Here is a 25,385-nt window from a genome sequence, read left to right as displayed (position 1 = left end):
GTAAATTAACAAAATGGACAGAAGCTACTTTCGAATCTACTTTTTTTTTTTTTTGCCTTTGAAAACAAATGAGCCGTGTCAGTCCTACAAAGGATGGACTGTTCCCTTCTCGGGGTGAAATGCTCCAGGTTGAGTCGGCTCATAGGTGCGTCTGCAGCCCTCAGTAAGATGGCTGCAGTGCTGCGCGCTTTGGTGCCATCCTGGTGAAATGACGCAAGCGCCAGTTTACGCGCAGAGCGCTTTGCTCCAGCTCCAGGCTCCATAGCGCAGACACATCCCGCCCGACAGAGCCCGGAAGAGCGGCGGCCGTATCCTCCCGTGGACCGAGCGGAACCGGGTCGACACAGTAAGTCCAGACGTGTAGACTTGTTCATTGTGTCCCGGACGTGTCATTTACGCGGTAAAGAAACGCACAGCGTGTCTCGTGGTTTCTCTTTACTTCTTTTGTTGTTTCCTGAGTCCGCCGTGATTAACCGGGCGCTTTCCTTCCCGCACACGCCGGGGTTTTGCATCTATCGATATTTTATGCGGGTTTTATTGACACGCGTGGTTCTAGCAGCCTCAGCGGTGTCTCGGAGTTGGATCAGTGTTGTGGTGATCAACTTGAGGGCTTTAGTTTTCATTGCCTGATGTGTTCGCTTATCCTGGACTGGCTTTTTCAAATGTTCCACACATCCTGGTGGCGGTGCCCGTCAGTCCCGCGCCTTCAGTCCGCTGCTGTTCGAGGCCCTTGTGCAAACACTCCAGAGGGTCACTCTCGTGCTTTCCCCTGGCGAAAGACGGTTTATATTTGTGGAAATGAAACTGTGTGTACACGGCCGGTTTCCCCTCAAAACCTCTGCCTCTCCTATGGAAACAAAGCTCCCTGTGTGTCCGCGTAGCGCAGCTGGACACAGCTGTTGATCCAGTCCAGCCCTAGTGACCCCAGCAGCTCCACAAGAGGGACACTGCTGCCCTGCTACAGATGCAGCTCCCTAGACCGGTGGTTCCGACCCCCAATATGACAACCATTGGCATTTACGACCCCCCAACACCAAAAACAGGCTAAACTGTGACAAATGTCTAATGTTTGATTTTATTTTCAGGATATAAGACTAGATGAATGACCTATGTCTGCAAACAAATGGTAACCTACATTTACCATTGTAATTGAAAGGTGTTGAGCCTCGTTTATAAGATTATTGCTTCATTTTTCATCCCCCCCATTTCATCTGGGGACCCCCTGAAATCATTTCACGTCACTCAGGGGGAGAACACTGCCCTAGACAAGCACACCACACGCGCTTTTACACAACTTGGAATGACCAAGCTCTAATTGTTGCTCGTGTGACTGCTGCTACCTCTGGAGGAATCCCACATCTGGATTTCTATTAAAAGTCAATGTAGCTATAATAAATATGACAGAAATGCAGTTTGGCAAAGTTTGGCCTGCAGCTGTTTTGTAACGTTGACATGTTTATTCCTCTAACATTGCTCAAATGAGGCTGAATGAGTGGCTCAGTCTGACTGTGTGGAGATGTGTGCCATATGGCCTTCAGCAGCTGTGATCTCCACCTCTCCATTGCACCCATTTGGTCCTGGTGTGAAAGTAGGTTGGTCCGGTCATAGAGTTGCAGCATCACACCCCCACCAGCTTAGCACAGGCACAATGTAGGTTATACAGCCACGTAGCCATCCCTCTCACTGCTTCATTCTCCATCAGTCAGTCTCCATCTGCGTCCCCCCCCCTCTTTCACCCACTTGTGGTTCCTACGGCACTTACATGGCCCCCGGTTCCCGACGTGCTCGTTTCTCTTCATCTGTGGCACATCGGCCAAAGCCAGGAAGGTCTATTCTTAGCCTCACCCTTTTCCCCCCCGTCTCAGCGATCACGACTCGTCCACCTGTGGCCTCGTCTGCATCTCTTTTAGGAGGTTTTGTAGTTTTATCAGGTGCTCGTGGTTTAACCTGGTTTAGATGTCACTTTCTGTGGCTGAGGGGTTTCCATAGTGACCAGGATATGCCCTTCTCTGCTCGTGTGGGCGTAGGGGGGAGATCCCATGACTTTTTGCTTGGTGTTTTAGTTTGTTCCGAAGAAATGGAATCACAAAAAAAAGCATGCGTTGTTCCATAAGGAGTGGCACATTTTCTTCTGGCCAATAACCTAAATTTACAGCTACTGATGCCTGGATTTAAAAAGATGGAAAGTCCCACAAACTTCTTTTCATTTGTGAACTTAATTACAACTTAAAGTCTTCCCATTTGTAAAAATACTTTCTCTGGGATGTAATGTTTCTCGCTTGTGTCATTTGCAGCCACATTTTTAGCCCAATTGTACTCGTATTTCCATTCGAAGTAGTCCGTTTAAAGATAACTAGTACCTCTGTACCATTGTGTAAAGAGACTGGGGCAAAATATATGGCACCATCTCTAATTCATTCAATGGCAGGTGTTTGTATCGCTCAAAAATACCTTGGAAAAACGCTGTCTTTTGGGTTTGCATGTTAACATTTCAGATCTGACCTGTGGCGTTTCCGTGGAGACGAGCAGAAGGCCATAAAAGTTACACCTTTTAACATTTGTTCAGCTGCATCTCTCCGCATTGCCGTGGTCTGGATCTGGCTCCCGGTCTCCCAGATTGTCTTCGGTCAGCAGAGGTCAGCAGTGCCGTCTCCGCCTCAGTGCTTTCTGTTTGCCCTCAGGTTACGTTTCACTGACGGTGACGGACACATCTGTAGTATGTTTACAGTGCACACTCTTTATCTGCGTTTGGAATTGGAAACGTGGGGCGGATGTACAACACAGCCGCAATCACACCACAAAGAGTCATCATTTTTAACATTTTTAATCATCTTTAATTAGTTTAGAGGTTCCAGATCTATTCGTGCCATTCCCCGCTCTCTGAAATGTTATAAAACGAAAGATCTATGGCCCATACGACAGTGACAAAAGTAAAACGGGGTCTCTGTAGTTATCCGTTTGTCTCTGCAGGTAAATTGTGTCTTATAGATTCTCTGCAGGCTGTTTGCTTCATAATAACATTTCAGATTGTGGTATAAATGGAATCCATTGAAACGTTAATAAAAAGCTCTTCTCGTGTAATATGAGCTGGGTGTAATGGAATAAAAGTGATATTGTCTCCACCTGGGGCTGGGCCATTATTTAGTTTAATCATTTTTACTGTTTTTAGGCTTACGTGGCTATTAAACTGCCTGTGTAACTATTTTACAACAGTCTCTTCGTTTACACTGGCTATATAAGTGTCAGCCCAAGTGAGGAAGTCTAAAGTCATTGTGAATTGAATACTACGCCTAGACATTGTATTTACTCAAATTCAATAACCACATTTATTGTTACGAACTGACCTTTTTGGCCAACAATGGTTAACTTTGTGTGAACTCTCTCGGGGTAATCTATCTGGAAAGAAACCAGTCACAGAGACGTAGTTTTAAGCTTCTCTTGTCACTGTTTTCAGTTCATCAGCATCAGATGGATGGTTTTGTAGAATAAGAATCATGCTTTTGTATTTTTCTACCCAGCATCACTGTGAATAATGGTGTGTTGTTTGAGCTAATGGGTTTAACATGACAATTATTTGACACCGTGACATGACCTGTGGGGATAGCTGTTGTTTAGGATGAGATGTAACATGGTAAATGTAGATGTTTTGCGAGCACTAGAGCTATGTCGGCCGGCTTTTTAAGGGCTGCACTATATGGCTATTATTATTCTATGGCGAGGACTAAAATAAGGCTGCAATCTGTCCACTACATTGTGGTAATATGGATATTCTCTTTGCTGATATAGCAGTAACAAATTCATATTGGTGTAGAATGGTTCACCATATTATTTTATTGATCACAAAGAGTTGAATAATCATGAATTAAACTGAAATCATCATCACCACCACCTTTCTTCATTATTTAAATTGAAGCTAAGCAGTGTTTTGCACCTGAAAGCGGCTCATGTGCATCCAGGGAATGAAAGACTTCTCGAGGACGCGTAGCAGTTTTCTGCTTCAGTCATTCTGGCCAATTACAGCCTAAGAGCCATTTATAGGATGTGTTTATTTCTAATGAATATTAATGCTGGGTTCCTTTCACGTTGTAATTGCAATGAGCAAGTGAACTGAATTTAAATATATGATGACGCAAGGACTATGGTTGTTCAAGAGCAACAAATGCTAATAAAAAACTAAACCAGTACGTCTAAAAGAGGCTTCTAATCTATCTTATTTGACACCCAAAGACCTCAGTAATATCGTTGTATAGTTCAGATATGGTTATTCTTTTGGCAACAGCAATTATTGTAATTTTTTCATACTATGCAAACTTTAGATTGAACTGTACTCACAGCGGTAAAGTTAGGTCTGCTCAGCTTGTGGCCTGCTTTCACCTCGGTCACAGCAGAACAGTGGCGTTACGAGAATTAAGCTGTTATAAAAGCTCGCTCTGACTTTCTCTGAAAATCGGTCTCGCTCTTTTACAGCTCTGTGGTACAAACTCGCCATCAAAAGCCCTCAGAGGAGACGTTTCATCCCCAGTCACCAGTCCATTAGCCGGAACAATCCACTTTCCTACGGCTATGTCTTGCATAAAACTCTGGGTCATGTGTCATTTTGGCTGATGTTCTGCTCTTGGACTGAGACCACGAGCAAACATAGGTATTTTCTGACGCTGTTGACCAGTTCCTCATGGTTCTTATTTTCTAATGGCAGTACTAGTGACAAGAAGTGCCTTGTAGACCGATCTTCAACTGGTTTATATTTGCTGTAAACATATACTTCTGCGGCTCAGTGGCTGTGGCAGTGGCCGTCCCGCAGCGTCGGGAGTTTGATTCTGGCGGGAAAACGGTAATTCAAGTGATGGCGATCTTGATGGCAGGAGATCACTCAAACATAAATTAATTGCTAAATGAAACAACATTTGAGTGTGCAAATGAGCAGGCAGGGGAAATGGTTATAACATGGATATAAAATGTATGTGTCGGAGGCTCGTTGTGTTGTAGTGTTCGCTGCTTGTCTCTTCCATTACATAAGTGACCGGCAATAAAGCACACAGAGGTAAATGACATGTCCTCCACTGTCCAGCTGTGTTTGTGAGCTGGTTTGTTCCCAGGGCTGTCAGGCTGATGGAGTGCCTGACGTGAGACCAGCAGAGTTGTGGTGCAGCATTTGCAGCCTGACTAGAGTAAATATTATGGCGGACGGTCCATGGGAGATATGGACTCACTGCAACAGTCGGATGAGACTAAGCTCTAGAGGAGAGACAATACCACCTCCATTTATATCTGTATCTGTTTGAGTTTGTTTTTCTTGGGTCATTGTGCCATGTATCAAAAATGTCATTTTAGGAATTCATTACCTAATATTTAAACGTGCAATACAATATGGCAATTTGTATATAGAACATTTTGACAGAAAAAAATAGAAATATGAAAATTATGTTAACTGTATTGGTAGGTATAATGGTCTATATTTTTTTAATAATATTGCTTTGTTGCTTATTTGGAGATGGGGAAATTCCTTTACAATTCAATTACTTCCGAATATTTGAAACTATGTTTGATCAAAGCGAGTCCAAAATAATTACTTTTACATCAGATGCTCAAAAAGTGCACTACTTGGCCCTCATTTTCACAAATAAGTTCACAACTAAAACCATTTTAATTCCATGTTAACAATGCATAATTGATCATGCTTTGTTGACGGTGTATAATTGTGTACTGTTAATATTTAATTGAATCTCCTCCACTGTGACCCCCACTAGAGACGAGCTTCAGGTCCGTTTGGCCTTTACTGGGGATTAGTGAAAGGTTAAAGCACCACAATATAAACAATGAACAATATATTTATTGTACGATCCCAAGCAGTTTGGCATACAATTGCTCTTTTACGTGGTTAATGCCCCTACAATGTAGTAGCATTGTTTACATTATTAACTCAATTCCCGGGAGATCTGCTTCAGGCCTATTGTCCTTCAATGAAGCAGTGGCAGAAACAGGCTTTGTCTTGCAGCGCTGTCATTGGTCAGTAGAATGTAGCCTGTGGAGGTGGAGCTGCGATGGGACACTCATTCACAGGTACGTCCTTTAAACAGCTCTGCCCTGGAGCTCCCAGTCTCCCAGGCTGAATCACTGTGAGCCAACTCTTTTAATAGAAATGTTATGATGGAAAAATATCATCTGCACAGCATGGTATCAAATTTACAACAAAAATAGCCTCTGTTTTTGTTAGAAATGTTAACCACAATTTTAGAAGCAACATATTTTACAACATGAATGCAGCCTCAAAAGTGGCAAAAGTAGCTCTCCAGGTTGTTGTTTCAGCAGCAATTTCAAAACTGCAATACTGTTGTGATCTCAAAGATATGAACAAAGTATCTTACAAGGAGTATATCTCTCTGATATAGTTGTATTCTGCATGTATTATTTTTATTGTATCATTTATGATGGAAAAAATCTGGGCCGAATAGTATCACATTAGAAAATAACCTGTTGCACTTTCTGTTCTGCTCTACTCTCAGTCTCCACACAGCCAGTTTTTCAGGCCGGGTGGTGGTTTGCTGTGCCTGTGGCATTGGCCTGTGTTTGACAAACCTGTGCACACTGCTCTGCCTGTCTCTCACTGCTGCAGTGTTTATATGTGTGCAGCTCTAGCTCTCTCTGCAGCGCTCAGTGCTGCCTTTGACAAACCCCTTCTGAGAGAAGGCCCATTCACTCGACCCGCTTCAGTCACACCTCAGAGTGGGCATGGGCACGTGTGGTCAGATCTGACCGCATGGACATGTGAGTCTAACTGTAGTTTAGTTACTGCACTTCATTGTAGGGCTGCTCAGGAGTAGCAACAATGGACCTGCACTACAATATCAGAAACTGTTGCTCTTTCCTTTTCTTCTGTAATCAATAATTCAGTGCACGGTGGCAAAGGCGGTTAGCGCTCTTGCCTCCCAAGAAGGAGATCATGCGTTCGATTCCCGGACCAGACCAACATTACATGATCTCTCTGGGTGGAGTCTGCATGATCTCCCCGTGTTACCGTGGGTTCTCTCCGGGTTCTACGGCTTCCTCCCACCATCCAAAGACATGCATGTGTTAGGTAAAATTGGTAACTCTAAATTGGCCCTAGTGAATGAACGTGAGAGTGAATGGCTGTCTGTAATGTCTATGTGTTAACCCTGCGACGAGTTGGCCACTGTCCAGGGTGTACCCCGCCTAAAGCCCGAAGTCACTGGGATAGGCTCCAGTCACCCGCGACCCCGAAAGGGAACAAGCGGTAGAAAATGGATGGATGGATTCAGTAACTTTTAAAACTATAATAAAGAAAACGGGCAACTAAAAGTTTTTGAGTATTTTAATTGACTAAATACATAATAATCATGTTTGTACAATCGAGCAGACACTTTTCCCATGCTGTGCTACTTTCACAGTGGTTCCATTACGGGGGGAAAAACCCACTGCTAAACATTACTTGTGATTGTCTCATGAAAATGATCAATTGAACGTATTTGAAAGAAAACACAACAAAGCTGAGCTCTTCTCGTCCTGGCGAGTTGCCCCTGAGCATGAGACGGGATCCTGTCCACTGTATGTGCCAGTTGGTATCGTGTGTGTGCGCGCGTGCGCTGAATGAACGAACTTGAACCAGACTAAGCTTGTCCTCTTGACACACTTCTGGAGGAGTGGAGCTCTGAGCGCTACTGTCCAGCTGTTACCGTGGGTTAAGTCTGTGCTCCTCCCCTCTGCGGTCGCACATGTGGCACTTACTCTCGTCTCGTGTTTGCTGTGAGTTACTCGTAACCGGTGTGGAAAGCAAAGGATGGCAGAACTGTGGGACAATCAAACTTTCAAAGTTCCCAACTTTCTTTGATTGAAGCCTCTTCATTTTAGAGCTAGAAATCATTTTTATTTTATTTCAGGCACAACAAATTCTTATTTACAATGTTTGCTTGGGTGCATGACACGTTGAGCTCCTCCTGGCTAAAACCTCAGCGCTCAAAGGCGCTTCATGAGAATAAACTGATACAATTTAAGTAAATTAAATTATGCTTATGTTCGCGCCTTGTTTCAATGGAGTATGTGGAACTTAATTTGCTATGATAACGATTTTGTGGACCCTGACACCTTTGCAATCTTGGGTGCTCCTCCCAGCCTCGCTTTAGAAGCATTTAAGATTAAATATATCACCAACATAGCATATTCCGTGATAAAATTATACTTGCCTGGACTTTGCCTGGACTAATCCAACAACCCAAAATGCAATATTTAACTTCTTTTACTGCAGATGTAGAGAGTTAAGTGGAGGACTTCTAAAAAAGGCTCTTGCATTCACCACAAACAACAATGTCAATATTTATATATATCATTATTTACGTATTATTGTATTGATTCAGTTTTGTCACACAGAAAAAAAACAGATATTCTACAATGTTTTCTTCATATTTTAACTTTGTGAGAAATAAAATAATAGGACAAAGGTTTATTTCTGAGTATATTTTATATGTATTGTTAAAATTGTCTTAGCTTTAACCAAAGTAAAGGCATCAGTGCCTCAGCTGAGCGTTCCCCTTTTACACAAAAGCTCTTGACTGTCTATATTTAGTCTCTCCTACACAGAATCTGATGTTTCAATACTTACAAATCAAAGCCCCAACACGGAGGCTGCCCACACACGGGGCGCTCCTCGTCTCATCTTTTGAGAGGAAGTCCCTTTTATGTACTTTTTGCTTAATATTATTGACCTTTCTGCGTCTAATATCTAATCCATAAAAGTTTAAAAACTTAAAACCAAAGTATTGGTGTCAGAACTGATTAGTGGATCTGTGCTGAATCATCTATCATCTTCATTCTACAAAAGATAGATGCAAAACAGAAGCTTAATTTTTCAGCTCAGTGACAATTCTATCCACAGGGCAGTTCCAAACTTTACAGAGAAGTAATGGACCTTTTTAAACACCAACAAACTTTGTTTGCAAAGATTATTTATATCACGTCACGTTCGGTATACCCTGCAAAACTGTATAGACTTTGGTTTCTTCCTTTGTATCTTGTTAAAGGAATTATGGAGGATTTTTTGGCGCCAAATCTTTGTCTCATTTCCTCGTGGCGTGGACAGCCGAGTAGTTCATTCACATGTCAATCATTGGATGCACCTTCTGCTCACCTGCAGCCTCGTCGACTTGTCCCCAGGAGAGCAGCACATTATCCTGGCTGCGCATGCGTGGTTGATATGCTGGTGTGTGTCTAAGCGCATATATATATATATATATATATATATATATATATATATATATATATATATATATATATATATATATATATATATATATATATATATATATATATATATATATATATATATATATATATATATATATATATATATATATATATATATATATATATATATATATATATATATTACACACACACATTATGACAGAGAAAGACAGTTAGAAGAGACGGAAATCTACGGAGATGCGATGCGATCCGTCACGCTAATAAACAAACGCACACATAGCAACGAGGCTGCTTCCATGAGGGAGTGCGCATGAGTTCTCAAATCGGCGAAAAATCTCACATCATTCCTTTAATTCTTCCCTGTCTTTGTTTTTTGACAGTTTGACCTCATTTTCTGTTTCATTTTCAGCACAGTTTCTAATGCATTTGAAATATATCCTGTCAAATAGTTATCATCCTCCCCACGCAGAGTGCAGTATTGGACGCATAAGTGAGCTTTTGTGTTGATCCAAAAAGAAAAGATTTATTTGGTCTTCTTTAACTCTAAATATGACAACTAATTGATCACCAATCCTAACATGGGGCCAATTCTAGACAAGGGGGTCAGAACAGTGACGTGCCCAGTGGTCTAAACGACAACGTTGGATGCATAAACTCCTTCTTTTTAAACGTGTGCATTGGTACATTGGCGGTGTTGAGCTGCAGATGACCCTCAGTCACCTGTCACACCTGCGCCTTTGTCTGGTGCCGCTCTGGATGGGCCCAAACGCCATAAACAACTTCAAACTCTGAGAGGGGCTGGAGGAGGAGGAGGAGGAAGGGGAGGGCCGGGCTCCTTTGATGCTCCGTCTCATCTTTCTCTTTGGCCTCTTTGCTCGCCCCGCATTTTCACCCTCCTCACCTTCACCTCTCTCGCTCTCTCTCATCGACACCTGCCAATTCTGTACACACTCCAGTCTTCTCGGCTCGGTCTGTATTTTGCATCACAGTAGGAGATTCCCGCTTGGTGATGTTCATTAGTTCTGCGCCTGTGGATGTGGATGTAGGCAAATAACTTTAAAAAAAACAAACAAATGAATCAACAGACTAAACGGTGTTCTTATTAGAGGTGACAGTACATCCCACGACACAATAGTAAGTCAATGAGAACAAGACGAGATCTAGAAATAATTCAGTATGTTTACTATATATTGCACTTTTTATATCATATTTGCATACACATATACTTCTGCATTATTTTCAGTTTAAATAATTATGATTACCGCACTCTGATTTTCTTGTCTAAACTTGCAGATTGATGGTAAATTTAAAAAACACGATCATTCTCCACAAGCAGTAATTGTTAACACTATAGATGCTTGTCTCTCTTCTCAATAATTGTTCAGCTTGATTTTAGACTGTGGTGTGAGGAAATTGGATGACAGGGAGCCAGCATTAGTCTGATTTGCCAATACAAAGAATATTGTTACCAGAAAAGCAAACATGCCTATTGATCTGAAAAGTAAAGGACTGAAATAAAACACCCTCCTTCTGAGGACACGTAGAGGGCATTTGTCCCTTTCACATAATGTGGCTGTTATTAATTACCAAAGCAATTCTTGTATTGATTGAAAATAAAGCCTTTTCTAAACGGGTCATGTTCAGTCCCTGGCACTCCCTCTGCCTCTAATTATAGTGTTCATGTGTGTTAAAAGACACTGGTTGATTGGAGGTTTTATTGCATATTTTTTACATTGCATGTAAAAGGGTCTTTTTCTTTACGATCGCTTTTAGTGGCTTAAGGATGTCAAATCTGCAAAGTTCAATTTAATTCAATTTATTTTTATAACGCCCAAAATCACATCTGCCGTTGTCTCGGAGGGCGACAGTGAAAAAGCAAATTAAACAATGTTCATAGGGACTTGGCTATGTCCCAGCATCCCCTGTCCTTAGACCCTCCTTCTCGGCCAGGAAAAACTACTAAACCGCTTTGGGAAAAAGTAGAAACCTGGAGGAGTTTCACAGTGAAGGAGACAGGCGGACGCAAGCTAGACAGTGGAGCTGGAGCCTGTTAAGTCGATGTATATTTCTGTCTACTACCCTCAATCACCTGGTATTTTACAATGATTCAACATCTTCAAAAATGTAAAAATGAACCAAGAAGTTTAAAATTGACTGTTTAAAAAAAAAAAGGAACAAGACCTACAGGGACTAAACATTACAAAACTACTGCTCTTTTTGCAGAAGTGACTGCGGTGCACAGATAAGCTCATGTGTGTGTGTTTTTGCAGGTGAGAGTGCGATGAGGGCAGGCTGCAGAGCGTGAGGCCATGGGCTGCACCTCGGCCAAACAGGTGTCTGCTGTGCCCAGCGATGAAGAGGGACGCGGCAAGAACTACAGCAATGGAGACCTCTACTCTGGTCAGTCTATGATAACTACAATATTAATGCATTGTTAATAAATGGTACAGGACAGAGCGTCAAGATTAATTGCAATTTACTGTCATACTCACAAGCAATTAAGGCCATATTCATGTGCATATAACTGATGTAAATAAGAGTGTTTGCTTACCATTAGTATTAATATTATTTAGTCTTATGCTAGCTATTTTTACTTGACTTTATTTTATTATTATTTACTTTATTTTATTTGTATCTTTATCTTTTTATTTTATTTTATTTATTCTTTTTCCTCCATTCCCTATTAAGATATGAGAGAAGTTTTGTTAAGAGTTTTTTGTTTTGTTTTGTTTATAAGAGTTTTTTTGAAAGTTATCTGTCCTTTTCCCCTGTATCTACTGCGATGTAACACTGAAATTTCCCCATGTGTGGACAATAAAGGATGATCTTTTCTTATCTTATCTTAATCAAATGGAAATCGCAATTTGCTGCACCTTTTGAAAAACTATAATTTTATCCCAAAATATCCTGTTATTCTCCCTTTAAAAACTACTAACACTGTAGTTTAGTTCTGTACAAACATGTTCTGAAACACATAGTTTGTCAGTTCATGGCCCTAGTCTTTTTGTCAACTCTCCTGGATGCGTTTTAAAATGTGAACTTTGAACAGAAGAATCCCATTATTAAAACATTGATCAAATACTCGGTTTAATATTTCCCCCCCAAATTGTGCAGTTCGAGGACAGGACAAAGCTGTAAAAGATTGTACAACAGAACTGATGTATTGTAACTGTTTTAGCAATAATGCAAAAGAACTTGTTTGAACTTGGTGTTTTGAATATTGCTTTTATGGTCTGGATGAAATCTTGACATGATTAATGACTAAACCTGAAATAAACCCGGCGCCACAGGACTAAACCAGCGGCTCTCAGCTTACACCGGTCAGAGATATTTGTGCTCAGCCTTTTGGACCCGTGTATTTCGACAATAGTCTGACTCACACAAATGTCAATAAAAGCCCTCTCTGCGCAGGTCACACAGTTAATTGCTCAGCGCGGACCCATCATCAGTCTCTATATTTCTTCCTGTTTGTGGCAGCCAGTTTGAGCTTCTCTATTTCAGACAATAACTGTCAACTTGGCCGTTTTATTAGCCCCATGTGTGGACAGAACATGCAGAGAGGAAGTAACACGTAAGCAAATAAGGCAAAAATAATGGTGTCAAAATGATTCAAGCCATTCTTTTCTTTGTCACAGCTAGTGCGGTTGGTCCAATATGGATATTTCTTTAGCCGGATAACCCATGTTTGCTGATACGATTATATTTTAATCTTAAATTGATTCACCTGTCACTGTAGTAAAAATAGAACAATAATTTTATTCTTCATAATTGTACTTATATTTCTTTATTTACTCATTCTGTCTGTTCCAAAAGACAGATCTGATGCAGGACAAACACACAAAGACTGAGGCAGTTCTCAGAAACTGTTGGTGTCAAATATCGGCAGATTTGTCTATATTATAACAAAATTGAAATTAATTGTATTTTTTAAAGATGGTGCCTTGAGGAAAAGTGATAATAACAAAAACAACTGTAAATACAATACAAATTGTGAACACTTAAACAATTCTTGTTTTAAGAAAGTCTTTGTGATGAATGTCTTTCCGACTCGAGAGCACCTGAAAACAGTTTAAGAATAACACTACACAATTTGCGCTAACAGTTTTCATGATCTTTTTTTTTTGTCTTGTGCCATGGTGAATACTCCATCTTGTGTGGTTGCAACCCAGCCTTTTAATGATCTAAATGGAAGTAACGGATTAATTATAGAAATCATAAGCAGATGCATTGTAATAGACGAAGTGCTCGCGCTTCACTGAGGGGGAAAGATGCCAGAGAAAAGCCCAGGAACACAGAGATGATGATGGTTTGAGCAGGATTAACACAGATTAAGAATTAGGCGGCAACAGTGCGGTACCGTGTGTGGCACTGCTGTTATCGGAGCGCGTGGATGAGATGGACAGATGACCAGACCCCAGGAGGCGAGACCCCTGGAGGCCGGGCTTTATTGCAATTTTCAATTTTATTTTGTCCTATTGAAAACAAATACAATTGCTGGAAAATGGTCAACTTGGATCTTTCGATGAAAAAGAGCCACGCATGTCGTTCCTCTGTTGTACTCTTTAGTATCTTCAGCTGTCTCCACTAACTCCATAGCATGAGATTAAGTATAATAATTACCTCTGTATTAGTGGAACAAACCCTCAAAGACTGTGCATGATATTCTGCAAAATATATATATATTAATAATGGCCAGATTTCACTTTACACAGGCCTTATGGGAGACACTTTTGATCGATTTTCAATTGTGATGATACACTCCGGAGACATTTGGAAGGGTTTAACATATGCGCTTCAGAAATAAATAAAATGAACATTTCTTTTGACTTATTAAATGTAGCAGAGACGGATCAGACGTGAGAGTTCCTTGACAGAGGAAGCAGACTGACGTGTGCTGAGGTCACTCGCTCCTCCTCCTCCTCCTCCTTCGGCTCAAGGCCTCATTCCTTCTTCCTTCCTGTTTCTCTCTATTTTGGTTGGCCCGACCTGACTTCCTGCCCTTACTCCAATAGCGTTCCTATCCTGGCATAGGATTAGGTCAGAACCCTCTGCTTTTTTTGAGCTAAAATCCAGTATGCCTGAGCTTTGGATATTGAAAACAACAGATGGGCCTAGTCAGTTTTCTACTGTGTTTTCTGGAATCATTGAAATGAAACCTGCCTTTTTAAGCAGTCTGAATTTTAATAGGACTGTAATGGTAATATACAACATATTCATTCATTCAATGTTGTATGATGCACTTTAATCTCGAAGCAAGTTCCTAGTTTGTGAATTCTGTTCACTGACAATGGCAATAAACCTTTTTCTGATTCTGATTGCCATGCACCGTGAAGAGTGAAGTCAAAATATTTTCACAATTACAAAGAATATTTGCTCATCAATTTAACACTGCTATAGCAACCACCAAGCTTTTGTTTTGTTTGCATGTTTTTAAAAGAAAATTGTGGTTAAGTGGTTTGATTTGGATTTATTACTTTAAATTACTTCAAATATGGTATGCCGGGCAGGGAGAATATTTGAATATTTATTTACTAAATTATTTCTATTTTACAGATCAGTGTCAACTTAATGAGAGGCTCATAAGAAAAATAATATAATAATAATTACTGCACATTATAGGAGTTCATTTTTACACTTTGGCAATTTCAATCTCGCGGTACATTTTTCCTGTTCTCCCTCAATCGGGGACTAACGTGGACTTGTTAGATATCACTGTTCTCTTTCATCCCATCCACCCCCTTTCTGCTTTTGGGGGGGACTTTGCCCAAAGAAGCATTTGACCTGAATTCCCTGGATTATCTCGCAGTCCCCAGTAGCATCCTCGCTCCTTCATCTCCTCTTTTTGTCTCCTTCTTCCGTCTGTGTTTCCACCAGTGTGTCATTCTTTCCCACTCAACTCATTGCCCTTTCCCGGGTCGAAAAGCCAAATTCGGTCCATTTCTCACGATCGCGCTGGAAAGATTAGTTAGTTCTTTCCACCCACACAAACAAGGAACGAATGTAAATAGGCCTGTAGTCACATCCACATATCCGTTTGTATAGATTTGACCATCCAGTGTCGTGATTGATGTCGCATATTAGTTTGTTCAACACTTTCCCCGCTGACAAATCGCCTGCCGTTTAAATCTGTACTTGTATTTGTACGTCCCAGATACTTAACTCATTCCACTACGTCAATGTAAGGACATTGACCCCCCTCCTTTCTCCGTCCCGCTGCTCCTCGCCGCTCGCACACAATAACCGGAAAAAGGCTGAACTCCTTTACATAAACATCGGGGACGACAAAGAGGCAAATAGCAACACTCTCCACAACATTGCGCTATTGATGTGTGTAATTATCGCAGTCGGGGAAGACGGAGCCACTACCGTAGGCTGTGTACGGATGTGTATGCAAAACAGAGCGACAATCAAAATACGGGTGTTTTCTAGCAAAATGTGCGTAAAAGGGAATATTACAATCAACTTTACCACTTGCTTCACGAGAGGTGCGCGGCGTACAGACTGTAATTACATGTAGGTTACCCAAAGTCTGTGGAAGTCTGGTCAAACTGAGAGTAGCTTGAGATGTGCATTTGTCACAATAAACATAATTTAAGCCATTCACATTAGTCTCACGGTTCCATCGCTTTAATATTCAAAATCTCAGGCCGTTACATTATCGTTGACGGCTCGAATGTGTTTCAGAAGCAAATTGAGGTTTGAATGAACTGCTGTTTGTGCCTCAGGGAAATGTGATCTCACGGTTTATTCAAATGTTTGTGATGGCAAGAGAATTTAAGGGGCACTTATGGGTGTAAGTGTGTGGACTTGGGATGTTGCATTTTAGTGTCATGACTAATGTGGGCGGGGGGGAACACATTTTACGATTATTTATGATTTTTTTTTTTATGACTTTTTATACCCATGACCAAACAACATTGAAATCAATAATTCACGTTTATTTGTGTTGTCTCTAGTCTCTAATATATTACATATTTATGTCCAGTGACCACCAGCTTTTGGAAATCAAACTTTCTGAAGCCGTCTAAATGTAGCTTTTAGTTTGGGAGTTGATTAAATTGAAATGACTTATTTTTGCTTCTACAGCTCTTACAGTTTATTAAGTCTGTACAGTCACAATTATTGATTTATTCATATCCCTGTGTGGACAAGGCCAGGAATACACCGTAATGTAATGAGATGATCGACATGTCCATCTACATATACAGCTAATATTATGAGTGCATATTGTGGGCACCTGTTATGTATGCTCTTATTATTAATATCTTTGGACATCTATGCCTTAATATTTGTGCCATTGCTTACTCCGATTCCCAGCGCACCGTCTTCACTCCGGTCAATTGGAGAGATTTGCCGTATAATGAGATTTAAAAGGTCTTTTGTCTTTCTCAGGAGAAAATGTATTAAGGGAAAGGTAATTAAAATGTACAATGCAATACAATAGATATCATGTTTCCTCTGAGATGTCATTATACCTCCCTTTCATTACTGTTCAGTTACGGACACGGAAAACTATTTGAAATGACTATAAGCATTATACATTCATTCCAATTCTTGTATGCTGCTCATAATAACATTGTTACATTTGGTTTTGTGCATGTCATCTTAAAATGTCGGGAAACATGTCAGCCTTTTGGTACTTTAAGCCCGAAAAGCGAAAGCTAAATGGAGTGAACATGCAGACGTTTGAATGCATTTGAATGACACAAACGGCGGCCTCGGAACAGAACAGGCCAAGGACGGTATGTTTGTATTGAGAGCTGCAAGGACAGGTCAGTGCTGGCCCCTAATCAGAGAAATGAAGATGTCTGAATCATTGCTTCCGTAAATAGGTCCTCCTTTCATCTTCCTCCCGCGCTTTCTCCCCCAAGCAAGGCAAGCCGAGGAAACAGTGTGACTAAACTCGCCTGTCATTTCGACTGACAGCCACATACACACACAGACAGACACACACACACACACACACACACACACACACACTAGTCCTCATTGAACCCAGCGTTGATGTGATGAATGTTGATTGGGCCACTTTGATCTCTATTTAGTTGTCAAATCAAGCCAACAGGAATAGTCAGACAATTTATTCAGACTTATTTTCCGGGTAGCGTTTCCCCCCCCTCTAGATACTGAGAATGCAACATGAAATATGGGTCAAAGATTACAAATGTATCTGAACCAAGGCTGAGTTATGACAAACTTGGCCAAATGATACAGTACTGTCCTACTTGTTACAGCAAATTCCGGAAAAAAGGTGTGTGGTGGTGATGTTATTCTTTCATAACTCAAAATTGAGATCACTTTTATTATATTCCTCATGTCTGTGAACTTAAGGGTTGCATTTTTATCCAGGAAGTGGTGGTAGTAAGTAAAAAAGCTACACCAAAACCCCTTGTAAAGTACAGCAAAGCTCGATAAATTCAGTATCCGTCTGCAGCTCTAAGCACTATTTACTGAGCCGTGTATCTTGCTTAGCGCCTGTGTAGTGTTAGCAAAATGTTTGTGCGGCGACGAGCCCAGACACGAGCTGCGGGGCCCGGACTAGTTTACATTCCTCAAGCAATGCAAAAGTTACAAGCGTGTTTCTCTCGTCGTCTCATTATTTTTCAATTTCAAATTCCCACTAATGGTGCAGCCGTTGAGCGCAGAGGTAGGAGTAGAAGTAGTTTGAAGCCACGGTGGATTTTTGCCCCGGCTTTATTAGCGGTAACGTTCTATCCGTTTATTTGCCTGTGCCAAAGTGTGCAGCCGATAAGCTCCTGAAGTTGATGTTTGTGAGTGAATTATCAGGCCAACGTACTACAAGCAGCAGTCAGCAGAAATGTGCACACAGCTAAAGGCACTGTACTGTACATAAAGGTGTAATGTTTGCTCTGGGTTTGAGCTTGGGGTGCATTCACTTTTTTACATTTGACATGAATAACACGACTGAATACAAAGTGGATACAGCGGTAAACCCTTTCAGACTTGTTTACCTAACTCACTCGCAATTTTCTTCATAGTGTCTTGGTTTGGTGCTGTCTTTCTACTGGTCAATATGCCGGGTGTGCGAGAGTGAAAAGGCCCCCTTATCTCAGTTCATCGTCCCGTGGTTTATGTATTTAAATTGCCTCCTTAATCTCTGCTCAGCAAACATCATTGGCACATAGGACTACAAACATTGTTGCTCTGATCAGGAAAAAAATAACCTTTTTAAATGAAGCATCAGAAGACCAAATGAACTTAAACTTTCGATACGATGGTCCTCTCATGGACGAAATGAGGTTTTACACCAACAATTTAACAAACCTGCAGTAAATAAAATGCTTTATGCAGTAACATATGTTTAGACAATCTTTAGTCTTATTTAGCAAGATAAGGAAGCTGTTCTTGCTAAATGAGAACTCTTTCATACCGTTACAGTCATATTTCTGTACCTAGTTAAACCGTATGTAGTCATATTCTTGCCTTGGATCGATTCCTTAATGCTAGTGGGGCCTTAGTCTTATGAAAGTGCCACCGCTCTCGCTCCAACTGATCCAGCCTTTAGCATCTAAGCTCCCGTCTCATCAAAAAGCTCTCAAACTCTTCTTTAATCCCCTCTATCCTGCACCCTCGTATCCAACTCCCCTCCGTCGTTCTAGCCCTCGTCTCCTCCGTTTCCTGTTTTACAAGACCGCGTGCTAGATTCCGTATGCTCCCCTTGCCTTGCGGTCGGTTCGCTTGCCTCTGTTCGTGTCCCAAAACTGTAGTGATTTTTCTATTGTAAAAGTATGAAATGTGTAACACCGTTGGACGTAAAAGGGGACGGCGTGGGCACATTTAATCGTGATATGACCCGGCAACAACGTGGAGAGATTCCGGCTCGATCACGGACCCCTCCCCTTTCTGTTATTTAGTTGTAATGATTAAGAAACGGGCAGTTCGTTTTAATTACCTCTTATAGATGATATCAATCTAGAACAGGAATCACGATGAAACTGTACAACCTATTCAGAATGAGATGACCAAAACGTTGCCTGGTGTGAATTGAATCTGCATTTAACGGATTTAAGAACCACATACAACACATGTAACTGTAATCCACTGTGCATTTTAACATCTCTCTTACCAGCTTTACCCTGCATTAACGGTCTGTGGTCATAATGTTGAGCCTGATTGGTGGTTGGCCTTAATCTGAAATCAATTCTTTAGCCACTTCGTGTCAATAGAGATTTTGCTTATTTTTGTTTTTTTTTAAGTGCTTTGTCGCCGTTTGTTCCCTGTTTCATGTGTCTTCAATCCCTGTGTCCTCAGATGAGTACAAGCTGAAGGGAGTGGAGGAGGTCAAGTACATGAGGGGGGAGGAAAACCGGGTGAACGCACGCAACCAGGAAAATCTGGTGAGCCAAACCAACGCACGCACTCGCAAATCAACCGCTCATTAGCCGACCAGCAGACAGCGCTGTCGTCCGCTTGCGCATACACAACTATTGTCTTAATAAAATGGACAATGGGCCCTCCGGCATGTGTGGTATTTTGAGCCGCTGCCTCCTATAATATGACCGGCTCAACAATTACAATTCGACCGCAAAAAAACATATAAAGCATCTGTATTTCACAACTGTTAGCTTTGAAAACATGGAAGTTTGTCCCAATTTACTATAACAAATTGCTAGTTTTATATTTGCTTTTTCAGATTTGACTGTCTGGCTTTAGGTTTATTATTTATTCACAATGTCATTTTTCGTCTGACCTATAACGGTAAATTAGGACTGGTGGTGGAGTGAAACGGGAAGAGCTAAAATTTCAAATAATCCCAGACAAAAACTGGTCCGCCCGACGCTCAAGGCATTTTAACTGTAGCTTCGCGTCATTTAAGGTGTGGTAGGTTTAAGAGCTTTGCCAACGATACGAATTGGAATGAGGCTTTTGTAATTAACAAAGCATGCAAATGAAGTTTTGGTTTTGAACTGGTTTTCACTGAGTCCAGGCTTTGATATGTCTTAACGATGCAGTAAAATAGAAATAAATTGTGCACATATACAGTCTGTGTATTTATCCTTTATTCGACAAACATTTAGCTATTTTTGCTCTGTTATTATATTGCGAAATTGCCCTTGTGGATCAATAAAGTTTGCCAAAGTCTAGGTTGAACCATCTGTATCTTATTTCCAGTTGTTAATAATTTGTTAATAATACAGACGGTAAATGTACAACTTTGATGCTTTTCAGGAGAAGAGCAATGCACAGCACAGAGGCAAACAGCAGAAAGAAGTCAACTCTTCAAACAAGGCCAAGTAAGTCATCTCGACTGCTCAACTTTAGATCTGTTTCTTTTAAATGAAGACAAACACCGTCATTAAATGTTCCTCAACGTCTTTTTATTTGGAATAGGAGGGCCACTTTGTACAATTCACACCGTGCATTTCCTGTTTCCCAGTTTGCGAGCATTTGCAGACAACAGTTTTTTGTTTTTTGGACGCCGTGCTTAAGTGTTTTAAACCATTAGACGGCATCGCGTTGTGTTCATAATGAAGTATGGTGTGCGAAGTGAAGTGCGATTTTACTGTCCGGCTTCTGTCTCGACGCCCTCGGAAGATCTGCGTCTTTAAATATCCTCAGTCTTTTCTTAATTGCAGCCTTGTTAATTAAATAATGATTTGAATTCTATGACAGCAGCACGCCCAGGCTATTGTGTGTTGTTTTTTTGGTTGCGTGGGGGGTTGTAATGGAAAATTCCCATGATGCTCCCTCCGACTTCCTCTTTCTCGTCTCTTGTGTTGCAGTATTCACACGTCAGAGAGCCAGCAGGAGTTCTTCAGGATGTTGGATGAGAAGATTGAGAAGGTGAGGCCAGTGGATACTTTGAGTGCCGGTACTAAATGTTTTTAAGACAAAGTACTGTTCATATATCGTACTATTAGCAAAAGGTTGTGCGCAAAGAAAATAGAACGACTATAAACAGTAGCACATTCATTATATTGCAGCATAAAACGACGTAATCGACTTTTATTATCCGCGATTACCAGTAGTGGTGCAAAGCGGTTTGTTTTACCGTTAGTGCAGTAGCTTTACTCCTACTATTACTACTGAAGCAGGAATTGTTATAGTTTGATTATAGTAGCTCAAATACAAATGCACTTTACTTGGATAGCACGCTTTATAAACGGAACTGCTGCACAGACACAAAATATACTGTGTATGAAAGACAAAACAAAAGGTATAATATGTGCTCAATTTGATGTTTTAGTCCTACAATAATAAACCGAGTAAAGTCAAATCAAGAAACCATAAAAAGCAAGTAAAATGGATAAAAAGGACCACACAACTCATTGATAATGAACGCACTCAACGCAGTGTTAAAAGTGAATAAAAGTGGTTCTTGAAGTGACTAGAGGCAGATTGATATTTAATTTAGTTGGCTATTTCTGACAGTGATATCATCAAATGCTGATTATCAGGTAATAGAAGTGAAATGTAAAGAGTCCAAGTCTTCAAACAAGCTCCAATGACACTGGCCAGAACAGAAACTTTGTACGTGACAAAGTACTTTAGTAAAAGTAACAACTGCATGCACAAGCTCATAAATCTGCTTACACTTTCGGGGGCTCTTAGAATCACAAAACGTATACAAGACCAACAATGTTAAATCACTAAATCTGATGTTTTTAAGGTTTAGCCATGTTTTCGTTTGGCCTCCAGGAAATTAATCTACGCCAATGTTTTGTCCCTAAACAAAACATGCGTGTGCTTGTGTGTACACGCTCTAAGGGAGAGGGGCTGGATGTAGCCTCAGCTTAGAGAAACAGCCTAAACATTTAAATGGATAAACATGAACACGAGGTTATGAGTCCACTTACAGCCTGAGTGTGTGCGTGTGACAGTGACCATCAGGCGAACGCACTGACACTGACGAATGTGAGGAGCAGTGAAGGCTGCTTTTGAACCGATGGACAAACTCAAGCTATTTCAAAGTGTTTGGTTCAATTCAAATGAGTTGTGTGTTCTTTAGTAGAAATGTTGTGGTTAAGATGTATAATTTATTTCAATATGAGCTTGTTGTGGCGGCTCCTCGTACCTAATTTCATATGGACCTATGAAAAATTATTAAAATGCTGACGTATTGTTCAGTAAATAATCGATAGAGCAATATTTTTGGAGCACAATATGTATCCTTTATCCCTTTTCTTAGTAGCTGTGGGGAACGTTTTGCACTTTTTACGATAATAAATAGAACAGCAGTAGAACATCTGAGCCGTCGGGTTGAATAAGTAACTTCTATGACTTATTATAGATACTAACGTCATTGTGCTACGTTTGTGCAGCTCATGTTTTATTTACAAAATGGTTACTTTAGAAAGGTTCATTGTGACATTTCCTTCAGCGATACAGCGCTCGAGCAAACAACTTTCCATGAAAATAACAACTTGTAAAAAGAACATTGTAGTCTGTGTTTTGAAGCCTCATTTAGGAAGAGCGGTGTGCACATGTCTATATATGTCCAGACTATAGGAGGGGGGGTCCTCATTTGACTGAATAAACAAAACAACGTGAATCTTCCCACCTGCGAGCGCTCGACCTCCCTCACACAGATGCTGCACAGCGCTCATCTGGCTCCACAGCCCATTACTGCGCGCATATAACATGTACAGTTTTCACATCTCATTTTGTACATTTCTTTTCCTACAGGGGAGAGACTACTGTTCGGAAGCAGAGGAAGACGGGACATAGCACAACGGCCCCCCAAAAGCCTACACCCGCCGCGTGAATGTGTGCCACCCGGAGAGCGTCCGAACCAACGCGGCGAGACCCTGGAGCGCGCGTGTGCATTTTCTGAACATATGACAGAGATAGTATTTTAAAAACGCAAGTGTAATGGACGGGATTAGATGAGAGAAGCCCTCCTCACCCCGGGAGCTTAAACATGGCGGCGTGTCGAAAGGGCAAAGACGAGATGATTCGACAAGGACCCGGTGACGGGGAGTATCTGCCGCCGTGACGTCTGACAGAATCATTTCCCCCGTTTCCTTTTGTGGCCGTCCGTCTCGCTGTATCCAATAGCGATGACTCCACGCGGATACCCAAGTGTGGAGCGCAAACGTGATCACGGCAGGATTCAAGAGCTGAATGAATGGACAATGCCTGGGTGAGGGGAAAGGGGACAGAGAAGAATATATTTGGGATATTTTAATAACAGTCTATGGAATTGTAAGGTGGTCATTTTTTCCTGCCTTTTTTGAAGTCACAGATCTGCATTTTAAATTGTTTTTTTTTTTTTATTCTGTTCCACGTCCAATCAGCTGTGTCGTTTTGTTTTCTGGCTTTCGTCATCGTGTGTCCTCATCGATGTTGCACCAAGCTACGTGTTTTGGCATCCGTGTCTCAGCCCGTGGTGTCCTTCCTTATATTTGGCTTAGCTCTGTTTCAATATAGAGTCATACTTTTATACATATGGTGAAATGATGATAGTTTTGCATGTACATATTCACTGTCCACGCACTTTCACTTTGCCGCCTTCTCTTGATTTCACCAGCAGACTGTCATGTGCAATTTGGTTTGATTGGTCACGCACAGTCACACACTGGACTCTGGGCTGAGCTTCAAAAAAAAAAAAAAAAAAAAAAGGACACACAGGTTGCCATAAAGACACAGATCACGTTTTATTCCATTTTTATGTTTTGTTTTATTATTTTGAATACATTGTTTTTGTATTAAAATATGAAGAAGAAAAAAACCGTAGAGGCGTGCGGAGTAATTTCAGGCCGTCACGCTGTCCGTGACGTCAGGTCCATTATCCTGTGGTCACCAGAGAGAACACGAGGGCGCCTCCTGCTGGCGAGTCAGGAGCATTGCGGTTTCTCATAGTTTCAATAGAGAGGAAAATGTAGGGATTTCTGTTGCTATTTTAATGATATAATCCAGAGCCAGGGAAGCACACTCACAACAGTTTCAAAACGTGTCTTCTATTTTCTATATATTCTACTTCCCGATTAAAGTGAATCATTATTTTCTCTTACATATTTTTTAAATCACCTTTTCGACAATAAACATTTTAACGATCCAGAAACTTTACATAACCTAAATCGGCTATTCCCAACTTGCTGCTGCTTATCAGGCGAAAATTGAAAATGTTTTGAAATCATATTTTGTCTTTTGGATTTGATATTAAAACACAAATAATGCCAGTGGCCAGTGGGCCTTACAGAAGTACTATTAAACTAATGAGGCAACACTGATTTCTCAATTTTATTTTTGTTTGTTGGAAGAAGAGAAATTATTGAATTTCCATTATTAATAAAAACACATTTAAAAAGTTTAAAATGGAAACATTTAAAATTTCCCAAACCATTTGAGAAGAAAGATGTTCAAACGAAATGGGGAGAAGCACATTTTTGTTGTGTGGATCATCGCTGAGTAAGATTACCTTACAAGACATGACTCTAGACTTATTAGTGTGTCAGGCCATAAAGCGATTCAAAGCTCATGGACAAATGAAAGATGAATCCTGTTTCTAGTCTAATGTATTCCTCATATGGATGTTGCCTCTTTCTGACACGCTTTACCTCTTCTGACTCTGACAGCAGAGGGAACATAAGGTTACAATCAGCCTCCAGTGCACACATAAGCACTGGAATGGTCCCACAGGGCCAGAGCTCACAGCAAACCTCACCTACTCTGAGAAATAAAACCTGCTTAAGGCCAAGACAAAAAAGAGAGTGAGTGAAAGACTCAGACAGGAATATGCCTTGACGTAATGACCAATAAAGACCCTACTCTTCCCTCGCTGCTTGTGGATTTGAAATAGAGGCTAAATTGTTGAAGTTCTTATAAAAGTACAGCATGTTCTTGGCGCTAAAAATGGCAAACCTTGTATAAATTTGTCCCAAACATAACACAATTTGAGTTCTGTTGATGAATAGTTTTGATGTCTAAATGTTTTTATAAGAGACAGATTTGAGAAAGTGACTCCCTCATACTTAAATTTAGACAAACTTAATTGATCCATGAGGATCCCTTTTCAAAAATAGACTTTAAGTCTCAAGAGGCCAGCCTGTATAAATAAAGGATTAATAATAATAATAATAATAATAATAAGGATAAGGATAAGGATATTTATTTAGCATTTTCAAACTCTTAATTTCAAGCAAACGTTTTTAGAGTAATGGAAGACATAAATAACACAATTTATTTTATACACAGTTAAACCAATG

General features: G+C 40.7%; 1 protein-coding gene across 1 annotated transcript; it reads left to right on the top strand.

The window, feature by feature from the left end:
• Positions 1 to 127: 127 nt before the first annotated feature.
• LOC140354062 (uncharacterized protein C1orf21) lies at positions 128 to 23,891 on the top strand. The gene is made up of 6 exons (XM_072438885.1): positions 128 to 346; positions 11,487 to 11,616; positions 19,489 to 19,574; positions 20,407 to 20,471; positions 20,961 to 21,021; positions 22,864 to 23,891. The coding sequence occupies exons 2-6, from the start codon at positions 11,526 to 11,528 to the stop codon at positions 22,903 to 22,905; spliced, it is 345 nt and encodes a 114-aa protein (XP_072294986.1). The 5' UTR covers positions 128 to 346; positions 11,487 to 11,525; the 3' UTR covers positions 22,906 to 23,891.
• Positions 23,892 to 25,385: the final 1,494 nt, after the last annotated feature.

The sequence above is a fragment of the Eucyclogobius newberryi genome, unplaced genomic scaffold (genome assembly GCF_026437365.1).
Source record: "Eucyclogobius newberryi isolate DKJ021-1_F unplaced genomic scaffold, fEucNew1.0.hap1 SCAF_9, whole genome shotgun sequence".
Taxonomy (NCBI): Eukaryota; Metazoa; Chordata; class Actinopteri; order Gobiiformes; family Gobiidae; genus Eucyclogobius; species Eucyclogobius newberryi.
This window is presented reverse-complemented; position numbering and strand designations above follow the sequence as displayed.

What these genes read in the sequence shown, in the direction of transcription:
- LOC140354062 (XM_072438885.1), top strand. Translation starts at nt 11,526, where the DNA reads ATGGGCTGCACCTCGGCCAAACAGGTGTCTGCTGTGCCCAGCGATGAA. An exon ending in CAATGGAGACCTCTACTCTG is followed by an intron (nt 11,617 to 19,488) that starts GTCAGTCTATGA and finishes CTGTGTCCTCAG; the next exon opens with ATGAGTACAAGCTGAAGGGA. An exon ending in AACTCTTCAAACAAGGCCAA is followed by an intron (nt 20,472 to 20,960) that starts GTAAGTCATCTC and finishes CTTGTGTTGCAG; the next exon opens with TATTCACACGTCAGAGAGCC.